Raw genomic sequence first — 24,442 nt, 5'->3', positions numbered from 1 at the left:
ATTGCATTTAATAACAAATCCTCATATCTGAAATTAAATTAATGTTGCTAATCTTTTATGCTAATATTTGGGAATCAACGGGTTGGCACTGAAATTGTCTTAACTCAAGTACTTTCCAATTTCATATTCTCACGTTTAGTATTTATTTCAACTTCTGTCTTGCTTTATTTTCTAGTATTTGTTATCTAAAAAAATTATAAAAAAATCATGTTATCAATCCATCTAAATGCGTGTGCGTGTGTGTGACATTCTTTTTTTTCTTTTGCCATAAATAAATCTCTCAGTGGACGACCTGGACTTATCCAGAAAGTATAAATTTAAATTTGAACTACAACTGCACTCGTACACTGACGAGTATAAACCTCTCGCCTAAATAAATAAATAAAATATAAAATTTTTATTGTGTTTTGTTTTGTGTTTTAATTACAGGGTGAGAGTGCAGTCATTGGGCTGCACCTGTCTACCACTTATCACCCTGAAACTAACTGCCAAACGGAAAGGGTGAATCAATGCCTAGAAACATACCTACGATGCATGTGTTTTATTAGGCCTTGGAGCTAGCATAAATGGCTATCCTTAGCACAACGATGGTACAATTCGAGCTACCATAATGCTATCAAGCGGACTCCTTTTGAGGCACTATTCAGCTAGTCCACCCTTGCTACCAGCTATCTCTAGTTCATTAACTACCATGGCTGATGTGGAGCACTATTTCCAACAAAGGCAAGAGGTTCTAACGAATTTGAAAAGAGAGTTAGCTGCAGCTCGCAATCGGATAGTGCAGGCTACCAATAAGAAAATGAGTGACAGGACCTTTGTTGTGGGTGATAGGGTGTTCTTGAAAGTGAAACACTTCCTTTATCCTACTTTCTCAAATACCCTACTGTTGAAGCTCAGCCCTAAGTATTTTGGGCTTTATACTAGTTAGGGTGAGAGAGGTAGCCTATCGATTCCAGCTACCTACTAGAGTGAAGGTACATCCTGTAATTCCATGTTTCATTGTTGAATACTGCCACTAGCCCAATGTTACCACCTATGGAAGAGGAATCTAAAGTTGGGATGGAACCCCAGGCGGGTTATATATCAAGGTATGACTCCTATCACTCAAGTTTTGGTAAAGTGGTCCTATTTACCACAGGATCAACCAACCTAGGAGTATTTACCTAATGTATTGAAGCAGTTCCCTCGAGCTATCAACCTTCTCTAAATTCTTGAGGACAAAAATTCTTTCATCGAGGGGGGGAGGGGAATTTGTTAGAACCCGGGAGTATAAAAGTAATAAGTGAGTGATTGTAACTGTAGAAATAACAGAAGGAGGGTTGTTGCAACTGGTAAGAAGGACAGATAGCCTCCCAACAAATAGGTTACACGCCTAATAAGTAGCCTGTTGTAGAAGGAGAAATTACATTTTAATTGAATAATAGATTTCTTTCCTCTCTCATTCTCTTCTCTCTCACACATACATTTTTTCTCTCCCTAAATTTCTATCTTTATTTAAAATTTCTTTCGAAATTCCATTAATTGCCCAACCCTTAATTGAAGGGCTTGACAGAAAAAGAAGACAATTGAGAAGAAGTCATTTCTGAAGACAAATTTGGCGAGGTCTTGTGTGTACAAATATATAAAGGGTCAAGATTTTTTTGCAATTTGGGAAGAAGTTAAATTAAATGTTAGGGTCTTTTTTTTTAATTTAGGATTAAATTTTATTATCATTTTTGCCAATTCTTATCCAGGTTTGTCATCGATTCTTCTTCTTCTCCAAAACTGATTGAGGCCATGTTCTTCCTCTTCTTCCTAAAAAACAATCTCGATCTCTTTTTTTCTAATCCCTCTCACACTTTCTTTTTTTTCTCCTCATTCTCCTCCTCTCTCCCTTTCTTTTCAATCCACCTCAAGCCATCACCATCAAAGTCAACCAAAGAGGTTCCTATCACGAAAATCATCATCAATCAACTTCCAATGACTACAACCTTATTAGTCGCATGCTTTTTGGCTTCTTCTTTTTTTTTTTAATTTGTGTTCTTATTTTAATTATAACTAGTGTTAACCACGTGTAATGCACGGAATGTGTAATTAAAATAGTTTTATAAATTTAAAAATAAAAAATTAAACTTGTTATTTTAAATAACTATAGAATCAATAATTATAATTTTTTTCTTTTAATACTCAATCTTTTATCAAAATTTAAATTTAATTAATTATCCGTTATTCATTGTGCTAATAGAGAACACTCTTAATTCAATATACCATTATTTAATGTGCTAAAAAATAATTAACATATTAAGCAGGTTGTCACATTTTTTCGCTTATCCTTCCACAAGATTCGTGGCACTTAGCATTGTCCTTATTGATAACTTCTTCAATTATATCTTTAATAAAATTAAAAAAAAATTATCAGTTATAAAGACATAAATAATTGCATAATCAACTTTATGCTTTCTAAACAATTCATTTTCGTCAAGTTCAACTACACTCAAAATATTTACTAAACAATTCATATTTGTCAAGTTCAATTACACTCAAAATATTAGCAAATGACTTAAAGATAAAATTTTTATTTGAAAATTTTTATTTATAGCATTGATAACAATACTCTTCGACATTAAATTTAGCTTGTACTTGTGACTTTTAGTGTTGTACTCTTGTATTTTATATTGTTATATATAAGAATAAAATTGAGCATAAGATACAATTGTCCTTCACAAATCAATATTTTGAAAGACTGAATCAACTAACACTTGATTGTTACATAAATCCTTCCACCCTATAAATTTGATGAAAAAATCTATATAAATAATTAAAAATAAATTTATAAGAGAAAAAAAAAAAACATGATCATTCGTAAAAATCATCTCAATGGCAATGTTATAAGTTTTTAACTTATCTTTAAAGCATGAAATTTTTCAAAGTCTCACGACTCAAATAATTAACATCTATATTTTGAAAAATTACTTTAAAAATGATTTTATTAAATTATATAACGTTATATAAAATAAAAAATCTTGATAAGAATTTTTTATTTATACACAAAAGCTATTACATTAGAACAACAAATTATTAAATATTTACATTAAATTAAATATAGTGATTAATTAATTATTAAAATAAAATTATTTATTATATTATATATTTATTTATAAATTATGAATATAAATTAAAACTCCTAAATGTAACAAAGTATAAGTTTTCCAATGCTAATTAAAAATTCTCTTGACAAATCATGCAAATTTTAGAGGCAACTTTTTGACAAAAAATTGTGTAAAAACTACTACTTTAATATATATTAAGATTCAATACATTAATTATTTAATTTAACTTTATTAAAATGATTTAAAACAAAACCATGCCTTGATTTATAATTGATAGCATTATCTCTTGAAATTAATAAAAAGAGTGTTAATGAAACCACAAAAGCTCTTAAAAGCACTAGAGATGCCCTTAAAACATATCAAACCATATAAAATGTACAATTATCCTTTGTTTTTTTAAACTCATCCCCTTCTATATTATTTATCGTTTTCATGGCTTGGAAGTAAGCAATTACATCTAGGGAACAAAATGTCCCAACATAATACTTGGTTTTTTGTAAATCATCTCTACACTCTTTTGACTTGGATTTTTTATATTTACACTCCTTATGGTTCATTTTTCTTCAAATAAGTTCCTATAATTTTTTAAAATTGCCACCATACCCATTCGTTAAAAATGGCGTTAGGTAAATCAAAATTAAGTTAAATTAAATGAAATTTAGGACAGAATAAAAAATAAACCATCAAAAGGCAGAAACCTTCTCATTCCATAAGGCATACTCAATAGGATCAAATTGCATGATCTTTTCTTGTCCCCATTAGACACTGCACAACAGCCTAAAGCCCATAAGAAAATGCATAAACCTTACATTCGACTACGAAATATGGAAATTTCACACAATCCCTTGGGGATGGAAATCAGTCCAAAAGATCCAGCCACCAATTGAAAAACAAAACATCATGATGGAAATGTCCCAATAGATCCAAGGCTAACATGCCAAAACTCCTACAGAGGGCATGGCCCCAATAGATCGGAAATGGCATGATAATAGAGGCGCCCCGGCGGACACTAAACTCATATTGGTAACTTCACACCAAGATATAACCTTCAACCAGAGTGAGCAAAAGGGACTTCAAAATTCCAACACCTACCAAAAAACTAGAAAAGTACCTAAATGGGTGGATGTTCTCAGAACACTCCTTTACCTTAAAATTTGGTTCCATCTTGTGAAGGGTTATGCTGCATACAATGCCACCATGAGTAGGAATCTTCCTTCTCAAGTCAGCATCATCACCTTTGGCAAGTAATTTCTGGGTGTCCACTATTTAAATCAATTTAAAGGCCAGCAAACAAGCTATCCTCATCATGGTTGTATCTTGCAAACCATTGAAAATTATGATCTTCCTGCTCTCCAAAACAGGGACTTCTAGCAAAGCAAATGCCTGAAAAAGAGAAACTCAATCAAGAGAGAGAACAAGGAGATTAACTTTATACTAAGAAAAATATCAAGAAGCTACCATCTAAAGGAGAGTAATTCTTAAAATATTGCCAAAAGCCAACACTGCAAAATCTGAAAAAACACAAACCCCTTGCCAAATCGTTAGGGTGTCATAACAAAAATTGCATCCATCAACTAATCCATGTTAATCGTTCGCTGCCTCACTAAAAAGACCATTTAATGTCTGCAAAAATAAGCAAGACTTGAAGACCCCTGATGAAACCTAAAGATACAGACAAATTGCATGTAAAATAGGAAAAAGTCCAAATTTAGGACTCAGTCATGGACAGTAACTTAAAACCCAAGGCCCTAAGGAACACAAATGGAATAATCCCAAAACTGACACGGTTTAATTATCTTAAACCTACTACATTGCGCATTTCAACTAGGGAAATTTTCTTAAAACTATCCTTAACATTATTAAAGGTATCAGTTCATACTTCATAGTCATTCCTTCATGTCTCCTATTTCTACTAGAGGACTAATGTTTGAAAGTAAAACTTTTTAAGCATTTGAACACTGTAAGGCATAGTACGACTAACTCACCAAAACAAAACCTAAAACCCCAAGCTTGTCATGCTGTTGAATTTCAAACTACACTTAAAAATTGACACATGTCTACCAGATTCTAAGTGGCCATTGATCCAGTATGAGAACGAGGCCCCAATCAATGGTGGTTTACCAGATTACCAAGTAATCTAATTATTTGATGCAAGCCAAAATAAGATTCACATGAGAAAATTCAAAATATACATGCCTACAACAGATTATTGGAGGATCTGTTTTTTTTTCCTCTTATGCTTGGGCTTCACTGCATCTTTTAAAGTCTTCCTTCCATTTGCTTGTCCTCCTGCTCCCAGAGTCCCATCTGGAGAAGATTCAGGGTTGATATTGGCAAGAAGTTGGTCTGGTTCAGATCCAGAGGGCTCCTCAGGAATTGATTCTTTTAGCTGCTTCTTCAGTGTTGGTGCTCCTGCACATCAACAAAACAGAGTTTGCACGCTTTTCCAATGGACTTTACTACATACTGTATATATGAATCAAGGCAAATATAGCAGATCTGAGCTTATATATTCTAGTTTCCAATCATATAAAATTGTGTATCTGTTTATTAATCCAGGCGGAGACATATATGGAGTCCCAGAAAATCAAATTCCAAGCTGAAGAAAGCTTGAATAACTTAATTTTTCAAATGTTAAAACCCAAATTAGAATAAAGGGTTTGAATTGAACGCAGGCAATTTGATGATGGACAGAAGCACAAGTTTTGTAAATGTGCATGCTTGGTATTTAATTATTCATCCATCTCCACATTTATAGTTCATTTAGTCAATCAAGCAACTTTGTAGATGCTCTTAACAAGCATCTACAAAGATATACTGCTCAGGACATGTCATAAGTGCAGTTAACAAGACAGGACATCCAAGATATACTGCTGCTCAGGACAGTTAAAAGAGTGCAGACACAGGTTGTCCTAGTCTACAAGCCAATTTATTTGGGAAGAAAAAAAAAATATTTCCAAGACAAAAAAAAAAAGAAGAAGCTTTAATTCGGATACCACGTGACTCTAGAGAAGTTTTCAATGCATCAAAATCAGCGCCCTTTGAGTACGGATCCCTGAAAAGGAAACAGCACACTTTAAGAATGACAAACCATGGGCCATTGAGATATTTTCATCAACATGGGAATCCAGTTTGCCCCAAATTCATATGTTGATTACAGTTAACAAGTTAACATGATCTTCCCACAAGAAATTTCAAGATTGAGATCTAAAAACTCTTAAAAGTCACGGAACAATATTATACCAACTTACGGGCCTGCCAATGGATCTTGTTGTATAGCCATCACTGCTGTTTATTCTGTCCTGTCCAGATGATTGATGTTCAACTTCCATCTTATTGCTCCAACTGACACCACTTTCCTCTTCAATCTTTACTCTCTCTACATGATATGCTGGACTGCCGCTGGCTCCTTTCTGATCAACAGATTGGTTGTGGCTCCACTGCTTCCCACCAGGCTCATTAATATCAAAGGCAGTAAAAGAAGAGTGATGTTTGATCTTCCGCAGTGCCTTTTCAGTGTTGTAAGATTCAACCTGGATGTATAGTATTCACTATTAGGCATAAGGATACAAATTCAAAACGATGTTTTACAACAAAAATGACACCATTCGCATGAGTTGGAGAAAGACGTTATCAACACCCCTTTACTAGTTTCACAAATAAACCCAACTACTAAGAAAAAAACAAAGAACTTTTTTTCTACACACACAATACCAGCCTTAGCTATATAGTAAGATATGCAAAACATCAAGTTAAGGAGGTCAAACTGAATATATGAAATGCTAGTTAAAACAAAAGCTGTGTGGATAAAATCATGGTGAGACTTGAAAACCAAGTTTAGTCTATGAAGCACAGGCACGGACACAGTAACATGGAACACAATTTTCCAAAAAAGTAGGACGACACAGTGAAGATAGGTTAGTCAATAAAATATCAAGACTATATTCCAAACTCAATATGCATTTAAAATTTGTAAGCTGAAATTCAAATGAATAACTTCAATCTAATTAGCAATCAACTCACAGTCCAATTGCTTTGTCCCTTACAATCCAATTGACATTTCAAGTGCAGGAGAATGGAAGGGTGAAGGGCACGGAAACTGAACAGCCATGTAATTAAAACGTGAAAAAAAAAAATCATGCAATTGCTAGGTGGGAAAACTGAAAAGTAAAAAAGAACACACGTTTTTTAAGCCTTCAAAGTTCCGCATAGGGGACATACATGTCCTATGTGCGTCCCATCCCAAATCCTTATAAAAAATTTTAAGGGTGGCATGTCCAACATGTATCGGAGTGTTTGACACGCTAGTGACACTAGTAGGGCAACCCCTAGGGAGGGTCCATGCTTTACAGAGTTCAATAAAAACAAAAAGTATGGAATGTAAATTACATACTTTAATCAATTGTTCAAAAAGTATGGCAGGCTATAGAGAACCTTACTCGTTGGCAAGATCGTTAGGATGAAGAAATGCATCCAGTATTTTACGTATTGTAAAATCCCAAGGAAATGTTATCAGATGGCTATAAATAATTTATGTTGTATGACCCAAAATGTGGTGGTTAAAGTACCACCATGGGTAAAATATAAGCATAACTAATATGAAGAAACGGTGAATATGTGGTTATCCAAGAAAAGATAATTAAAAACAAAGTTACACGTAATAAGGTTGTAGTGACACCTCTTACAGCTATGATGCATGAGATCCGATTAAAATAGTTTGAACATGTGAAAGAAAGATAGATAAATGCATCAGTGAGGTGGATGGATGAAGTGGATGAGATTTGTGGCAAAAGCAGTACAAAAAGACCAAATAAAACTTGATAAAAACCTTAGAAACAATATGGAATATAATATAATGGTCTTATAGAGGTTCGAGAACAGGAATTCATGAAATCTACACCACCTAATGAGACTTAAGGCTGATGATGATAATGATTATGCAAATATGCATTTTTCTTTTCTAAAGTAATATTAAAAATGCATTAGCACCCCACATATAAGAATAAGGCTTGGTGGTGGTGTTGCAGCATTAGAAATGCATTAGTAAGGCACAAAAACTCAGCCAGGTCAAAGGAACTCATCATATAATCAAATATAAGAATGTAATAGAAGAGGGCTAGGGTTGGGGACACTTAACTGTTGCAATTACAGAACAAGGGGGTTTATTTAGACTCTATTCAAACCTCAAAAGGCTAAGAAGTCAACTAAGCAACTCACCTAGAATACTTGGGTGAAACCGAATTCACAGCGCCCCCCCCCCCCCCCCCCCTCCCCCCCCCCCCCTCTCTTCAACACCACCCAAAAAATAGAGGTGCGGGCTGAGGTCAAACAAAAGCCGCCAAGTTGCATGAAAAGGATATTCAATATACAGATGTACATTCCATGTGAAATATTCATCTTCATTCGGTGTTATTTTGGTATGGAGTCTGGGATCAAAAGCCATCAGCTTTCACTTCCTTGGTAAGGCAAGAGCTTCAAGAAAATGTGTGGTGGCACAACCCCCTCAAGGACCATAGGATGAAGGGGCAAACAAGGAAGGCAATATGCACAAAAGCTTTAATGCTTCTTTCCTGCTCTCTAATGGTTTAATTCACAATAAAAATTTAAACCTACAGGTTCTAATAGGCTCAGAGTTCTCTTAAAAATTCATATTAAGAGTGTGGTGCATCTCCTTCTATCATTTGTAGAAGTGCTCCAAGAAATTATTTGCATATTTCCATAATTCATACTCGAGAAACCCATATCCTAGCCATTTGGGGTTTGCTGGATGGATCCCTTCTTAATATTATACTTCTGTACAAGTCTAATTGATGCATACAATCAGATATATTGACTTATCAGTATGAGTTTACTACTCAGATAAAAGGAGAAGAAAGAAATCAATTTATAAAGGGAAGAATACAAGTGGTACAAAGATATGGGAGCTTCATTCTGTTCAGTGTTCACCTTGAATTATTTTACTAATGATAAATGCAACAGGTGGAGAAAAGGGGCATCCCGAATGTGATAAATACAACAGGTAATATTTCGTATTTCAAATTAATTTTGCGTAACAGGACCCATATATTAAAAGCAGCATCCATGTCAAAGTGTGAAAGCTACAATAATTGAACTTGAAGTTTGGCAGAATATTGTCCTACGACCCTCCACTTCTAGTCATTAAATCTTGAGCACAGTACTCACATGCCAAAATTCTAGTGCCAATCATGGCAAGATAACAAGACAATTCTAAAGCAACAATCAATCAATTATATTCCATAATGCAAATACTATTGTTAAAAGTTGTCTTGAATATAGGATAATAAGATCAGTGAAAGCAGTTCACATAAGTGGCTATTGAAGATTTAGATAGAAAATTGTATCCCATGTGAAATTAGTGAAAGTTAAAGAGGTTTAAATGTAATTATCTAAAAGTCTTCATTGGGATGTCGGCCTTCTATTTTAAATAGAAGGCAGAGGGAGTCATTTAGGGGTACGAAATTCTGTCGAGTGCATGTATTCTCTGAGAGGAAAGGCTAGATGATTGATAGCACTTTGTAATCTTGGGAGAGAATAGTATGGGTGTACTCCGAAAAGGAGACTGCTGTACTGATTTCTGATTAAATCAAGACTGCTCTTGGGAAGATTTGAAGGCTGGATGTAGGGTTGCAAGTGGTGCAATCCGAACCAAGATAAATTGTTGTCTCGTGTTTGTGGTTTGAATGTTTCATTTCTGTTTTCATTAATTTAATTTTGTTCTTACAATTTCAGTTTCTTATTTCTGTTGTTTTGGATTGATTTCAGGTGAGGAGTTGAGAGAATTGGCACTTGTAAACATTGTTTTGAGTTGTCAAAAGAGCTCCTAATAATAACAGATTGGTATCAGAGTCAAGAACTCATTCAAGATTTGCTAAGAACCCTAGAAATCAATAGGATTTAGAACCTGCCATGGCTTCCACGGCCTCTGGCGCCCTGTACAACATTGCGAAGTTCGATGGAACTAATGACTTTGGGCTTTGAAGAATTAAAATGAAAGCTTTGTTGGGTAATCTAGGGTTAGATGAAGCCTTAGAAACTGAAAATAAATTGCCTGAAAACATCGCTGATGAACAGAAAAAAGAAATCAATGATCGTAGAAAAGAAATAAACAAGAAAGCTTTTAATACCCTAATCTTGAGTTTAGGAGACAAAGTCCTAAGGAAAGTGTCTAAAATGGAATCAGCAGAGGCATTAAGGTTAAAGTTAGAAAGTCTTTATATGACAAAATCACTTTCAAGCAGGCTGTACTTGAAGGCTAAGTTTTTTACATTCAAAATGCAAGAAGGGCAGAAACTTCAGTGTCATATTGATGATTTAATAAACTGCCTTGATTTGGAAAACATAGGTATAAAATATGATGAAGAAGATAAGGCTCTTGCATTATTGCATTCCTTGCCTAAGTCATATGAAACTTTTGTTGATATCCTTAAACATGGTAGGGATACATTGACCTTATAGGATGTAATAGGAGCATTGAACTCTAAGGAGTTGCAACAGAAAGTAGAGGGAAATAGTGCTGCCGGTGATGTACTCTCGGTTGGAACAAAATCAGATAGGAATGATACTAGACAAAGAAGAAGGTCTAGATCAAAATCTAAGAATGGCAGGAGAATAATAAAATGCTATCACTGTCATGAGAAGGGCCACTTCAAGAGAAATTGTCCAAACAGGAAAAAGGAATCCCAAGAAAGAACCATCCCGAAATGTTCTAGTACCATGAGTGAATTTAGCTATGAGAGTGCGGATGTCCTATAAATTTTTCTAGAAATGCTGGAAAAGAAGCATAGGTTCTAGGTTTAGGGTGTACTCCTCATGAGAAAATGGTATTACTAGGCAACTATTAAGAGTTAAGAGTCAAGGGAATTGGAGATATGAAAATTAGGATGCATGGTGGATCTGTTTCCATAAGTTTAGAATCTGTAAACTTGTCCCTGTTTTAATTATAAACCTAATTTCCTTAGGAGAATAGATAGAGAAAGGTATCTAAAGCTAAGGATATTAGGGGAGGGAAAGGTATAAGGGAATAGGAATCATGTAGTTTGGTAAGGTTACCAAATGTAGAAGTCTCCAAATTAGAGATCAGTTTCTAGTATCTAGGGGGGGGGGGGGGTTGTTCTATCTAGGACTTCTCTCATGGTGGAGCTAGGTGAAGTGTACCTAATGGAGATGATGAGTCCCTAAGAAATTCCCAAGCATGTAAGAGCTTGCTGGAATTTAATATTTTCTTGCTGGAATTTGCTTCTGATATGAGGGGTTAGGTGTAGAAGAGTTGTGGAATAGGTATGCCTAGGTCTCCTAAAGCTAGAGTTCTTACCTATGTAGGAAAACTCTACCAATAGGACATGAAATTAGTTGTTTCTAAGGTCAAGGGATGAATCTGGAATGCTGTGTAAAGAAGAACAGCAAGTATAGTCCTTTGGGAATGTCCTAAACTAACCTATGAACCGGGGTATAGCAATAGGTAAACCTGGAAATTTCATTTGTGTTTGATCATCCTCATTGCGTAAGCAAGGGCTGAATTGCAAAAGAAACTAGTGTTCAAGATAGTTGAGCAGTGAGGGTCCTCGTGAACAGTGAGGGGGAAAGGGTGTATGCAAGTGATGTCTTGTATGGTGCAGCCCATGATGATCAAAATCCAGGTTAAGCAAGGAAAGGGAAGGACGATCATTTTGTAGGTAATGAGCAAGGGAATAGAAAGGTATTAGAGTGATGCCTAGGATGGGTAAACGATAGAACTCAAGATAGGTACCAGTGAGGTATGGAAAAGTTTGGTTTTAAGGATACTTATGCACTGAATAGGCTGGAAAATAGAAATCTCTTGTATAAGAAGAAGAGATGCACTCTTGTCCAATGAATGGCATGGAGCCATGAAAATTTGGGAAGAAATGAAATTTAAACTTTAAGTGAAAGATCTCTTTAGGTTAAATGGGTGGAGTGACTATTTGTGAATTAAGGAAGGTGCTGGAAATGGGGAAAAGTCTAGGAAAAGGCTAGACAAATGGCCATTGGTTAAAACAGCACATGAAGGCTTAATTTCAGGTCAAATAGGTATCACTAACAGCCATTATCCATGTGAAAATTAAGGGAAAGTTGATCTTATAGAGTAGCCCAAGGGATTAGAGGCTAGAGGGAAAGGTAAGCAAGGTTGATTGCTTAGAAGGTCTCTCTATGAATGATAGTAATTCCCAAGGTGAAGGTATAATCTGATCCTTCTAGGATAAGTCCAAGGATTAAAATGGAGTGCAGAAGGAAGATGTGAGTATTTCAATGGTATGCCTAGTGAAATGTAAGGCATCTTCACCGGAAATCATCCATGAAGGACTCTCAAGGTGTAGCTGAGAACTCAGGTCAGTGTTTGAGAGTGTAGGATAAAGGAGAAGCTGGAAATTCTAAGGCATAGAAGATGGAATAGAAATTGACAGCTTATGATAGCCTAGGTTATCCAAACCTAAGCATATCTTGATAGACTGGTAGATAGAAGAGGCACAAGAGAGATGAGTAGTCCTTTGAGTTTGAAGCAAACATAAGAAGGAAAGACAGTGGTAAAGCCTAAAGGCCGGTTTTGGGAGCTAGGAGTAAGTCTAGCAATGTTAAGACCAATCCGGGTAAGGTGCACTGTTGTTGTGATGCTATGTAAAAGTTTGGACCCTTTGGGATGGAGAAATAACATTAAATATGGATTTAGTTTATGGTGGAGTGTACGTAGATGGAAAGTTATGTATTTTAGGTTGCAGGTTGTATAGCTGGAACCCTAAAGGAATGTCTAGGTAGAAAAGTTGAAATAGCCAATGGGTAGTCCATTGGCTTAGATTCAGTCCCACCATGGAAAGGACCAATCATATTGATGTTAGGAAAGTTATTCATTAGGGAAATCCTTGAGAAGGAGGATCAATCCTAATAAGAGTTGCAAGTATTGGTAATGCAGCTGGAAGTATTATCCAAGGTGTTCCATTGTTGAAATTTACCGCAGTGTTTTGATATTCTTAATGTTTGTTGTTGTTTTTGAGTGATCAGGTTGTGCAATAGTCCAGATGAGAGCAGGTCAAGTTCATCTATTGGAAGGCCAAGGCTTGTATGGATGAAGGTTGAAGTATACTCAAGACAATGGTGGAGAATTGTTAAAAGTAGTCTCAAGTATAGGATAATAAGATCAGTGAAAGCAGTTCACATAAGTGGCTATTGAAGATTTACATAGAAAATTGTATCCCATGTGAAATTAGTGAAAGTTATGGGGTTAAAATGTAATTATCTAAAAGTTTTCATTAGGATGTCCACCTTCTGTTATAAATAGAAAGCAGAGGGAGTCATTTATGGGTATGAAATTCTGTCGAGTGCATGTATTCTCTGAGAGGAAAGACTAGATGATTGATAACACTTTGTAATCTTGGGAGAGAATAGTATGGGTGTACTCAGCAAAGGAGAGACTGCTGTACTGATTTCTGATTAAATCAAGACTGCTCTTGGGAAGATTTGAAGGCTGGATGTAGGGTTGCAAGTGGTGCAATCCGAACCAAGATAAACTGTTGTCTCGTGTTTGTGGTTTGAATGTTTCATTTCTGTTTTCATTCATTTAATTTTGTTCTTACAATTTCAGTTTCTTATTTCTGTTGTTTTGGATTGATTTCGGATGAGGAATTGAGAGAATTGGCACCTGTAAACATTGTTTGAGTTGTCAAAAGAGCTCCTAATAATAACAACTATGTAGAATTAAAATAGCACAATATCCATGGAAGCAAAAATACTTGCAAAGAAAAATATAATTTCATAAAGGAAAACTCACAGCATTCTTAATCTTGCTTGTTATATCAGCAGCCTTCACGGAAGCAATTCTCAAACACTGCATAATGGCACTATGCATGACACCAATTCCTCCAGGTTTTTGAATAGAACAAACATCCCCATTGATATTAAGTGTCACGGTCATTCTTCCCTTCATAACAGCCTCTTCATCATGGGAAGGATCCACCACCTACACATCAATTTTAATAAGAAACCATTTTTTAATGAGTAAAGATCTAAATCATATTTGAACATATTTACTGACCACAATGTTCTCGTTGCTGAAGAATCCAAAGCTTACAGCAACAGGAAGGTGATGTATTATCAAAGGAAGTGGCTCCCTTTCCTGTCAGAAAAGCAAAAAAACATCAAACCACCTGCAAGATGCCGCATCTCACATAATATCCTACTAAGGATGAATGAGTAGTAATCTGTACTGTGGTGTTTAATTGCATAACAAGAGACAATCTTGCAAAATTATTTCATTGAAATAATTTGATTAGCAAAAAAAAAAAATCATTGGAAGAATTTTAAATTGTCAGTATCAGTATATATGCATATCATCTAAGACATGCCCCCACAAGCTGGGTTAGGATAAGAGATAGACAAAATCTTCAGAGGACTTGGGAGGGTTTACTGCAAGAAATGCCTATGGAGAGGAGGACGTGATAAAGGCAGCCCTAACTAGTCATTTGGGTAAAGTGAATGGTTTGAGATATAAATGGAGATCATGGAGTTGGACAAAAAAATAAGGAGGGCACACTATTCTGAAATTTGTCACATCATATGAGTTCACCATAGATAACACTAGGTCCAAGAAGCTGGACAAACACATAAAAATGGCTTATCAACTAAACAAATAAACTACTGTCATATCTGAGATGGGGGTCTCTTCCGTAATTGAGGAAGAGATGGGAATTGGCGGGAGAGAAGAAACAAGAGAATTACAGAGAGAGAAATGAATAGAAGAATAGGAGGGAAAAGAACAGTGGAATAATCCTCACATGATCCCCATCCTCTAGTGATCTTCTCATTTCTAGGAGAGATACATTCTAGAGAATTCCCTATAACAGGTTTTTGGTTAGTTCACCCATCTAGAATGCCCCTAAAAGTTAATACCATTATCACAAACATAGATTAATTTTTGCAAACTAAGTACATTGAGTATTTATTTTATATAAGGAACACAACTAAGAAAAGAAGCAACTTACCTAAGAGTAGTAACAATAATAACTTAAAACTTAACAAAAGGATCTGACTCCAGGTCTAATGTTAGATATTCTTTTTCTTTTCACAAATCTAGTATTTACTTATGGAAGGAAAACAAATCCATAAGCAACAACTTATTGCAAAATAGCAGTAATGACAAATAACAAAAAAGTTGACCTCAGGTGGATGTACTATAACTTCCTGACCATCTTCTCCACCTAATGTGCATTCAGGCCGCCGGAATGTCAACAGAGCAGCCAGAGCAGCAATATTGGCAGCATCAATAAGATTTCTGCTTCCGTAATCAATAAAGAGAAAAACATTGGTAATTTGACTCTGTAAGTAAACAAAAAAGAGAAAGAAAGAAAATAAGCAACTAATTCAGATTTAAAAGAATATTGTAACTTACCCCCCATTGTCTAGGATGTGAAGATCAATGCGAATGGCCCAAACTAACTTCCCAGCTATCACACAAAGTGATTCCATGTCTACTGCCCGGCTTTCCCTGCAACACGAATAAGTTTATGAATCTAATAAAAGTTCGTCGAGTGCATTGGTCCTCATATCAAAAGGTAAATTAGCAACTAAAAAGCAAGTTTAGATTTGGAAAAAAATTAATTGGCAGTCTCAGAACCAAATAACATTTTTAAAATTTTATGAGCAACCTGAAGGGGAGACCAATTTAAAAAAAATAAAAATGAGGAAAAAACAAAAGGAAACAAAACATTATTGGTATGATATGAATGATCAAAATGATGCAATTTCTACACAACACAAAAATAAAATAAATTGCTACACATGGGATTTTATTGTACCAAAAAAGCATTAAAATCTCAAAAACAGAAAAGAAAATGATGATTTTACTTTTTTCACTATAATGAAAGAGAATAAATATATTTCATATTGTTACACTCTTTTCATAAGTAATAACTGTTAGCTTTCTAGTGCTGTACATGCTTTATAATGTTGCTCGTAGTTATTTGCTTTCCTCAGTTGCACCTTGTAGAGTTGTGTGTGTGTGTGTGTATACCTAACATGTGAATAAAATATTCCACACTTATGACTTTTCCTCAAAGCGATAACAATTCTCTTATACTAGAAGCGGTGCTGTCATTCATAAATCATGTTACTGTGAAAAGGACTGACAAAAAAGTAGTTTCTTAGCAAATTAACAAATCAATTTTCTATGAAAATGACGAACTGTAGTTTAAATCAGCCTTTGCTGACCAATCTTTTAAGCTAGTTTTTTTGCAGAAAAAGCTTATACCAAACAAATTAATTATCTGGGACTAAGAGATCGGTACAATAGCATTAATCATAAGTTATTGATCAAAAAGTAACTTTTATATAGCTCAAGTAGTAACTACTTCCCAAGAAAGAGGAGTGATGGGATATATTATTATACTAGCTGGCACAGAAAATTCTCTACTATTGTAACAATATCTCACTATTTGTGTTGAAGCAACTCTAGCTAAATATTTTATATACCATTACTGACTTTAATCATTTTAGATGATCCCTCCAACCAGCACAACTCCCAAAATGTATATTCCCTACAAAAGCCACCTAGTCAATGGGCCTATCAAGGGATGTATTTCATTTTCATTCATGCATTTTAGAAATTACCGCCAAATCAAGCTCTCAAATACAAATAATACTAATACCAAAGAAAAAAAACAAACGAGAAATTTAAAAAGTACCTTAAACCACGGTCTATTATGCGTCCCAACTCCACAGCATATTCTCCGGGACGCCCTGCCTCAAATGAAGGATCAGCCATTGGAGAGAACTCAGTGAAGATTGAAAGACTCCCTTCATTTGGCCTATCTCGATAAGGTTGAACTAGTTGGGATGTCACAAACCCCATTACATGAGTTTGGCCAAGCTGCACTTCGGATGACCCATCTTCTCTACAAATTGTGGCATAGATTAAATCTAAATTAGTTGTACAACATTAATCTGCAGAATAGTCTATTCAAGGAAATACTACAAGATCAAGTCATCCCAATTTAGGTATACAAATTGGAATATAAATTTAGTAAAAATATAAGTGTGCATTGTTGTTATGGTGAGACTTGAAGATCAATTCATTGCAACAATAGACCAATTCAAATATATTAAATCAATCATACAAAACGATGGAGAGATTAAAATAGAAAAAAACTGCATACACGTCGTCCATTAACACAGTTGCCATCGACAATTCTTACCTACTGAACTTAATATTTAACCTTCTATAATCAAATGGACGTCGACCATCAATCCTAAGGTCTGATAGTAAAGCTGACACAATGAATTTCTTCTCATTAATAGTCAGCCGCAAAGTATTCGCCAATCTTTGCTCCATTTTTGTCTGCAAAGTCAAGACAAAGATATTCAATATATTTAACAATAAAGAAGAGGACCCTGCAGCCATTATGCATTTTCATAAACATTTTATTTCATAGTTTACCATTGGGTTCAAACTTCATAGAACAGATCTATTGATATTTGATAGTATTACAACGCAAGACATAAATAATTAAAGCCAATGTAAATATCAAAAGATGATACAAGACATTTCCCAAATGTTCCTCCAATCTCCCTATCTTTAAGGGCAGAGACAGCTAGAGAGAGAAGCAAAGCAAACAAATCCAGGTAGTAAAATAAACAATTGATGCATACAAGGACAGAGTGGTGAAAAATATAAATGTGGTGCTTAAGACTAAACACTTTCTAGATTTACCATTCTAGTTAGGCAGACCACTGGAAATCTGCTTGGATATATTTGCATATGGATGTGAGGCACATCAAATACAGGAGTTGCAGGTGGCAGTTAACTATTCAAAGTATGAATGCAGTATAGTTTGGTCAAGAGTATTAAAAATATCAACGCCAAGGTTAAAATTAAATTGGAACAATAGGGTTGAAGAATAAACAAGAAAAGAAAAATAAATTAATAAAAATTGTTATCTAATAAATCCTTCTATTTGCACAACAACCCATTATCAAGTAATGAATAAGCTAGGCGTGTTTCTTGTCCTTTCTAATTTATGGTTATTGTTAGAGATGAACACGGCACTCCCACAGATTTCCTCAACTCAATAGCTTAATCACTCTCACACCCGAGAACACAACCGATATATGAAGCACACAAGGGAATAAAAGAAATAACAAGAACACGGAAAAATTTATCCTGATTCGGTCTCAGAATGAGACCTATGTCCAGACTGCTAATGCACCTCCAATCCACTATCTTGAAAACCCTTTCGGATGATTACAAAGAGAACCTTAATTCTACCCAACCCATATACCCTGAAAGCTAGCAGAATTCCGAGATTACAAAAATATACCCAGCCTTTCCCTCAACCTCTCACTCAATCCCAAACACAAGATAGAAACCGAAAATAACCCTTCTCGAAATGAAGCGCACAACATTGATGATTATATCCCTATTTATAAGCTATAGGGCCGTGATTTATAAGGTGATAACTAACTGACCGACCGACCGACCGAAAATAACTAACTTAATCGGTCAGTCATCCTTCTAGAAAACAGTCCTTCTAGAAGTATTATACATCTAACTTTACAACAGACAAATATAACATACAAATGCTGCAATACAATGTTCCCTTTTACACATCTATCCTAATCTAATACAAATGACACAACATTTATTATTGTTACCAAGATACAACAATGAATTTATTTGACGGGAAATGTCATCGTCAAGCCGCTCGAGTCTGCAAGGAAGAAATCAGTATGTCATGAACCTAGGGTTCATAACAGGTTTAAGAAGTAATTGGGGAGGAATTGAGAGAAATGAGGGAGAGTAGTAGAGAGAAACAAGAGGGAGATTGCAAAGAAGTCTTAGAGAGAAATAAGAATTAAGAATTCATTCAATTCAAGTATGCCCATCCCATCTGTTTACAGCAGCCTTATATAGGCATATCAAACTCCTAACAGCATCCCAACTCACCCATGTGCTCCTAACTAATTGTTAAAATATCTCCTAACAATTATCATAAGCCTATTATTATATTACTCTTTTAATGCTCCTTGGGTCATGACAATTCCCCCCTCCTTGAGAGAGTTCTTGTCCCCAAGAACTTGCAGCAGTAGCCATTGTTTCATCCAATTCTCGCCTTCTCTATTTGATTTTTCTTTCTTTCTTTCTTTCTCCTTCTAGGCCTCTTCTTCTTCCTCGTTCTTAAGTGTCCAAGATCAATCTCCGACGTAATTTGGCCTAAAACTTCAATGGGAGCAACCTAATAGAGTTCAAATCCAATACACCCACCTTCTACAATAGTTGTCCAATCAAGATTGGTCTCCACTTTAAAAACACGATCAACCATTGGTTCATCCCACCATGCAGTAGACAGCAACTCGGATTTTCCAGTAGCAGTAAAAAACAACACAGCAGCGGGAGTTTTGTTTCCTTCAGCAAAATCTTCGACTTCTTCAACTATCTCCCTTAGCATTCCTGCCAAAACCCGCACTGGGGGCTGTTTGATACCTATTTTAACCCCAGCCAAGGATGACTCAGCCTTCTTAGGATCCAAAGACAAAGGAGTAATATACTTAGGGCCTTCTTTAACTGCATGTGGTCCATCACAATCTTTACCCAGCCTCGGATAAATGTTGCAAGTATTCCCACTCTTAGCTTTCGGTAGGTCCAGAATCGGAGGAAGGATTCTAGCACCAATATCTGTATAAATTGATGGTCCTTCAATCAAATTTTCCGGATCCAATGTTATTCCATTTCCCACAAACTTCTGATCTAGAACACCACCAAATCCTTCCGCCTATGCACTAGCCACCCGGGGTAACAAGTTGGCTTTGGCTTCCTCTATCACTTCATCAATTGCTTCCCTATTATTTCCTTGCAACCTTTCAGTAGGTGCATCTTAGGGTTTTATTTCTTCTTCTAACTTCTCAATCACTACAGCTGAATCCCTCTTTAATTCCAAAAATTCCTTAGTGTCTCTTGTCATTCTTGTCAACTGATTGAATGCCTCAAGCATCTCTTGTTTTGGACTTCCGAGATTATCATCTGGATCATCCTCATCAACAACCTCCTTTCCAAAGGAATCAGAATGTTCCTTTAATTTTCTTTTTGTCCAAACACCCTGGACCAAGCCCTCAGAATTTCTCCTTTGGTTGGTCTATTTTGAGAAATTCCTCTTTGTTAAAACTTCCGCAATAACCCTCAAAGAATTCAGCGAAAAAGCTGTAATGACACTTCTTAGTAAGTATCATTGCAAACTCCTGCAACTTTTCGTGTAACATATGTCCGAATTCCTTGCACTGTCCATATATCCCGCTGTTGGGATTTTTGTCAATTCGGTTAGACTCATTATTTAGCCTTTCCCTTGCTGATTCCTCTGGCTGAAATGTTCATGACTCCTGTTGTTGCCAACTGAATATGCAACCTTTTTCTGCTGCCCTTGAGGCTTTAATTGCCTCATGGGTGCACTATCTCCCTTGGCTTCACGAGCAGGGCACCCTACTGAAAATGTAGTCTTATACGTGCACTACTCCTGACGAAATCTCACAAGTTGGAAAAGCAATAGACCAGGAAACCGCAACTCGTTCCATCCTAAATCCCACACTTCCCTTCTATGATTACCTCATCACAATCACCTCTGAACTTGTCCCAATAATTGGCAAATTGCAGTCACCTTTGAAATTAGTGGCCGAGGGTCACTTGGTAGAACTTCCAGTTCCATTGAATTCACCAATCTCTAGAATAATCAATTCATCGGAGTCACCGTTAGATTCCGAATAGAGATCACAGCCAATAATTGATTGGATTGCACCCTGGAACCACCTGGACTGCTCGTTGTCAATTTCCAATCACCCTTGTTTCCTTCTGACTCAAATCTAAAACGGAAACAGTCCACTGCTAGATCACTTCGGAAAGGTTCACCACACTTCTGTTGCTCTGTCACGATTCCAAAACTCCATGGTCGAGGATCACCGGCTCTAGACTGCCTTCAAATTCGATAGATAGTTCTTTGAATTCCGCCCTAGGAAAGTCAGACTTGCACAGACAGAAGAAACCAAAGGCTAAGGACCTGCTTTGTAGTTGTCGGAAGCACTATCGGACAACGCCTACACCGCATTCATAATTTGGACCTTGATCACACCAAAATTCACCTCTAGAGAATCGCCAACCGTGAAGTGATCGAAACTTATGGAGCAGCGGCTGAGGTCCGTCACTAAGGAGCAACAACCAAGATCACCTAGGTTTGTTTGCCTTTATTACACACAACAACTTGGATCCAACCACTCGGACAACTGTAATTTACACAAGCCGCTAGAATTTGAGGCTGCTTGTTGATTTCAGAATTCACCACATTGGAGTTACAACGTCTCGAGAATCCGATGGTCTCTCGTTGCAACTCTTGTGAATCACCTCCGTTAGATCGACTCCGCTCTCACCACCCGTTGTGGATTGGTGGTCTACAATTTCCCTCCAATCGCGAAATTCACTACATCCGATCACTATGGATTAGCAACTACCAGATCTGATCGCGCTTACTGGTAATCAATTTTGTTACAGTCGTTGGGCTCACCGAATTGTCGTTCAATCACATCACCGAAATTGATTAGGTTATCTTATTCGTATTGAGTAACAGCTACTCTAGGAGGAATGTTTTTATGCGACAAAAGGATCACCTTGATATGATCATCTTATGGCTATTGAGAACGAATCAAATCAGACTGTTCCATTCTCAATCTTTCTGACTTGGTCCTATGGAACCAAGGTCGAAAAGATTGAAAAAATCAGTCATTCACAACCACTTTCTACGAGCCAACTTGTTTATAAGATAGCTACTGCTATTACGGCAACTAGAAGGTAACACACTTCATCAACATTTCTTGTTCAACGTTTTCAACAAATGAGCTCTACAGGCAACATATTTTCATTATAAATATTATACATAAATGATTATTCTATTCACATAGAATGTTCTAAAGCCTTATTCCTGCAACCTCAATCATTTTTTCTATAAAATGTAGAACAATTGATTTGCTTCTAATCTGAAATAAATACCATCTTTATGCATGTTTTCAAATCAATTTTGTGCTACCCAAGCAAGAAAATCATATATAAAACTGATTTGAGTATTTCCAGTTAAAATAGACTTCTGATGCCAAGCAACCAAACACTTGCACAGCTAGGGGCGGATCTAGGAATTTAGGTTGGGGGGCTGAAATTTAAAAAGTTAATGTAATAAAATTCTTATATAACCAAAGAGTTAGTACAATAAATTTTCATTAAACTTGTGCTCGACAAGGTTTTGAAACAAAAAATTCACTAAACTTGTACTAGATTGATTTTGCTCACTATGAATTGAAATACTTTCACTAGTGTGATGATCCCTCTTTCTGAAAAAAAATAACAATGTTTTTCCTTTCTTCGCGTTGTTGTTTCATCCTAAATTCTAAGATACACAAACAAAAAATAGCACAATTCAATAATTGAACAATTAAAATATTTAACTCAAAATTTGAGGCAAATGCAAGGCCCGTACAACAACTGTATTTCTAGAGTTTAAACAAGAGACAGCAAAAGTATGGTCGATTCAAATATTCAATAACAGATTCACAATACAAATTCCAGGCTTCCAGCCATGCCAATTCCTAAGTTCCTAACTAAATGCAGTAGTCAAATAGGCAACCAGACACAAAGTTAGCAGAAAATCACTTACTTAAAACTTGCTGAAAAAAGGCAGCGATTTCAACAACAAATCAAGCATAAACAAGGAAAAAAAATATGGGCGAAAAATAGAAAAACTATCTAGATTTAGCTGTCAATCGAGAGAATCAAAGAACTGAAAGAAAGAGAAAACATACCTGGGCTCGAATGAAGCAAAACTGGAAGTTTGGGGGGGTAAAACGAAGACCAGAATCAGAGGCAGCGCAGCGAGCAAGAGGGCGAAGCCGACTGGCCGAGCGAGCGTGGGGGCGAGGGCGAGCGAGAGCAAGAGAGAGGCAGTCAGGCAGAGAGCGAGGGCGAGAGGCAGCGAGGGCGAGCGAGAGCGAGAGAAAGGCAGCGAGAGCCGGAGGGCGAGCGAGAGCAAGAGGGGGCGAGCCCGAGCGAGGGCAAGCACGAGCGGACGTGCAAGAGAAGAGGAGGCAGAGAGAGAGAGGCAGCGAGGGTGAGCCGTGAGCAAGAGCGAGGTCGAGAGAGGGAGGAGAAGAGAGGGTTTGCAGGCAAGTGGGCTGGACTGGGCTAGGCTGGGGAAAAATTAGGGTGGGCTGGACTGTGTTTGGGTGGGCTAATACTAAATAATCAAAAAATATTACTCTACAAATTTATGAGCTGAACAGAAAAAAAATTAGAATGGGCTGGATTGAGTTTGGGCTGACTAGTATTAAATAATCAAAAAATTTACTCTACAAATTTAATTTTTGTTGTGGGCTGCCCTCGACTTCAGTTCAAGACAACTCACACATATTTCTGCCTTTGTTCATAACTAGAAACACAATATCAAAAATCGCATAAGACTTCCTACTACATCAATTTCTTTTCCAAAATTTTCAACAACAGTAATAAAAAAAGAAACGAGTTGATTTGTGTTTCAACCGAAACTATGGTGATGGGGGTATGAAATTTGACAAGGAAACAACAATCATATAAATAATTAATAAATTAATAACTAGCTTTTTAGGTCACTACTTTAGAAACCACTATATTAAAGCACTACTTTTCTATAGAGTACAAGTTAAAAGATAAGAGAAGAGAAAAGACAACTCATGAAAAAACTGCAAAGCCATCGAATGGTAGCAATTATGGATTGGCAGTTCAACGGAAGAGAGATATGAATGGCTCAACAGAAGTCACCGACTAATAGAGGGGCGCGACTATTTGCAGTTGGCAACAAAGAGCGAGAAAAACGAGAATTTGTTCATCGAGAGAGGCAAGAGACAGATGAGTGACTAGCGAGTCCTGTGATGGCACCATGGTAGAAAATCAGGCACTCGATTTGGAGTAGTTAAGGTTTGAGATGTTAGATTTGGAAATTGGGGTTTTTGTTTTATTATATGCGGTCTTCTATCGCTATTCCACTAATAAATTATGGAGTTATTGTTTATAAATATATAAGGAGAGTTTTTTCGTGTTTTAAAAATTTTAGTGCTCACCAATGCGATGCATGAAAGATGTAATCACAATAAAATTAAAAATTAAATTTTAATTAGTATTAAAAAATTCACATATTAGTCTTGAAAATACAATATCTTAAATCTTAATTAATAATGAAAAACTCATACATTACTATTGCATTAAATTAAAGGTAATGATTGATTAATTATTAAAATAAGATTATTTATTATATTATATATTTATTTATAAATTA

General features: G+C 36.0%; 1 protein-coding gene across 5 annotated transcripts; it reads right to left on the bottom strand.

The window, feature by feature from the left end:
- Positions 1-3,758: 3,758 nt before the first annotated feature.
- On the bottom strand, positions 3,759-23,300 carry LOC127798036 (exosome complex component RRP45A-like). Of its 5 annotated transcripts, none has more exons than XR_008022320.1 (12): positions 22,938-23,299; positions 17,306-17,448; positions 16,796-17,005; positions 15,505-15,600; positions 15,273-15,387; positions 14,152-14,232; positions 13,888-14,076; positions 6,333-6,622; positions 6,086-6,144; positions 5,286-5,501; positions 4,617-4,712; positions 3,759-4,472 (listed from the first exon to the last, which is right to left on the bottom strand). XR_008022320.1 is itself a non-coding variant. In XM_052331316.1 (11 exons), the coding sequence occupies exons 2-10, from the start codon at positions 17,440-17,442 to the stop codon at positions 5,296-5,298; spliced, it is 1,371 nt and encodes a 456-aa protein (XP_052187276.1). In that variant the 5' UTR covers positions 17,443-17,448; positions 22,938-23,300; the 3' UTR covers positions 3,759-4,472; positions 5,286-5,295. The 5 variants fall into 5 exon arrangements, 3 of the variants coding, with proteins under 3 accessions (XP_052187276.1, XP_052187275.1, XP_052187278.1); XR_008022321.1 differs by lacking the exon at positions 4,617-4,712 and adding an exon at positions 4,548-4,600; XM_052331316.1 differs by lacking the exon at positions 4,617-4,712 and having other exon boundaries at positions 6,345-6,622; positions 22,938-23,300.
- Between the last annotated feature and the right edge of the window lie 1,142 nt (positions 23,301-24,442).

Source organism: Diospyros lotus, chromosome 3, assembly GCF_014633365.1.
Source record: "Diospyros lotus cultivar Yz01 chromosome 3, ASM1463336v1, whole genome shotgun sequence".
In the NCBI taxonomy this organism is placed as follows: Eukaryota; Viridiplantae; Streptophyta; class Magnoliopsida; order Ericales; family Ebenaceae; genus Diospyros; species Diospyros lotus.
Note: the sequence above shows the minus strand (reverse complement) of the source record. Positions and strands in the feature narration are given on the sequence as shown.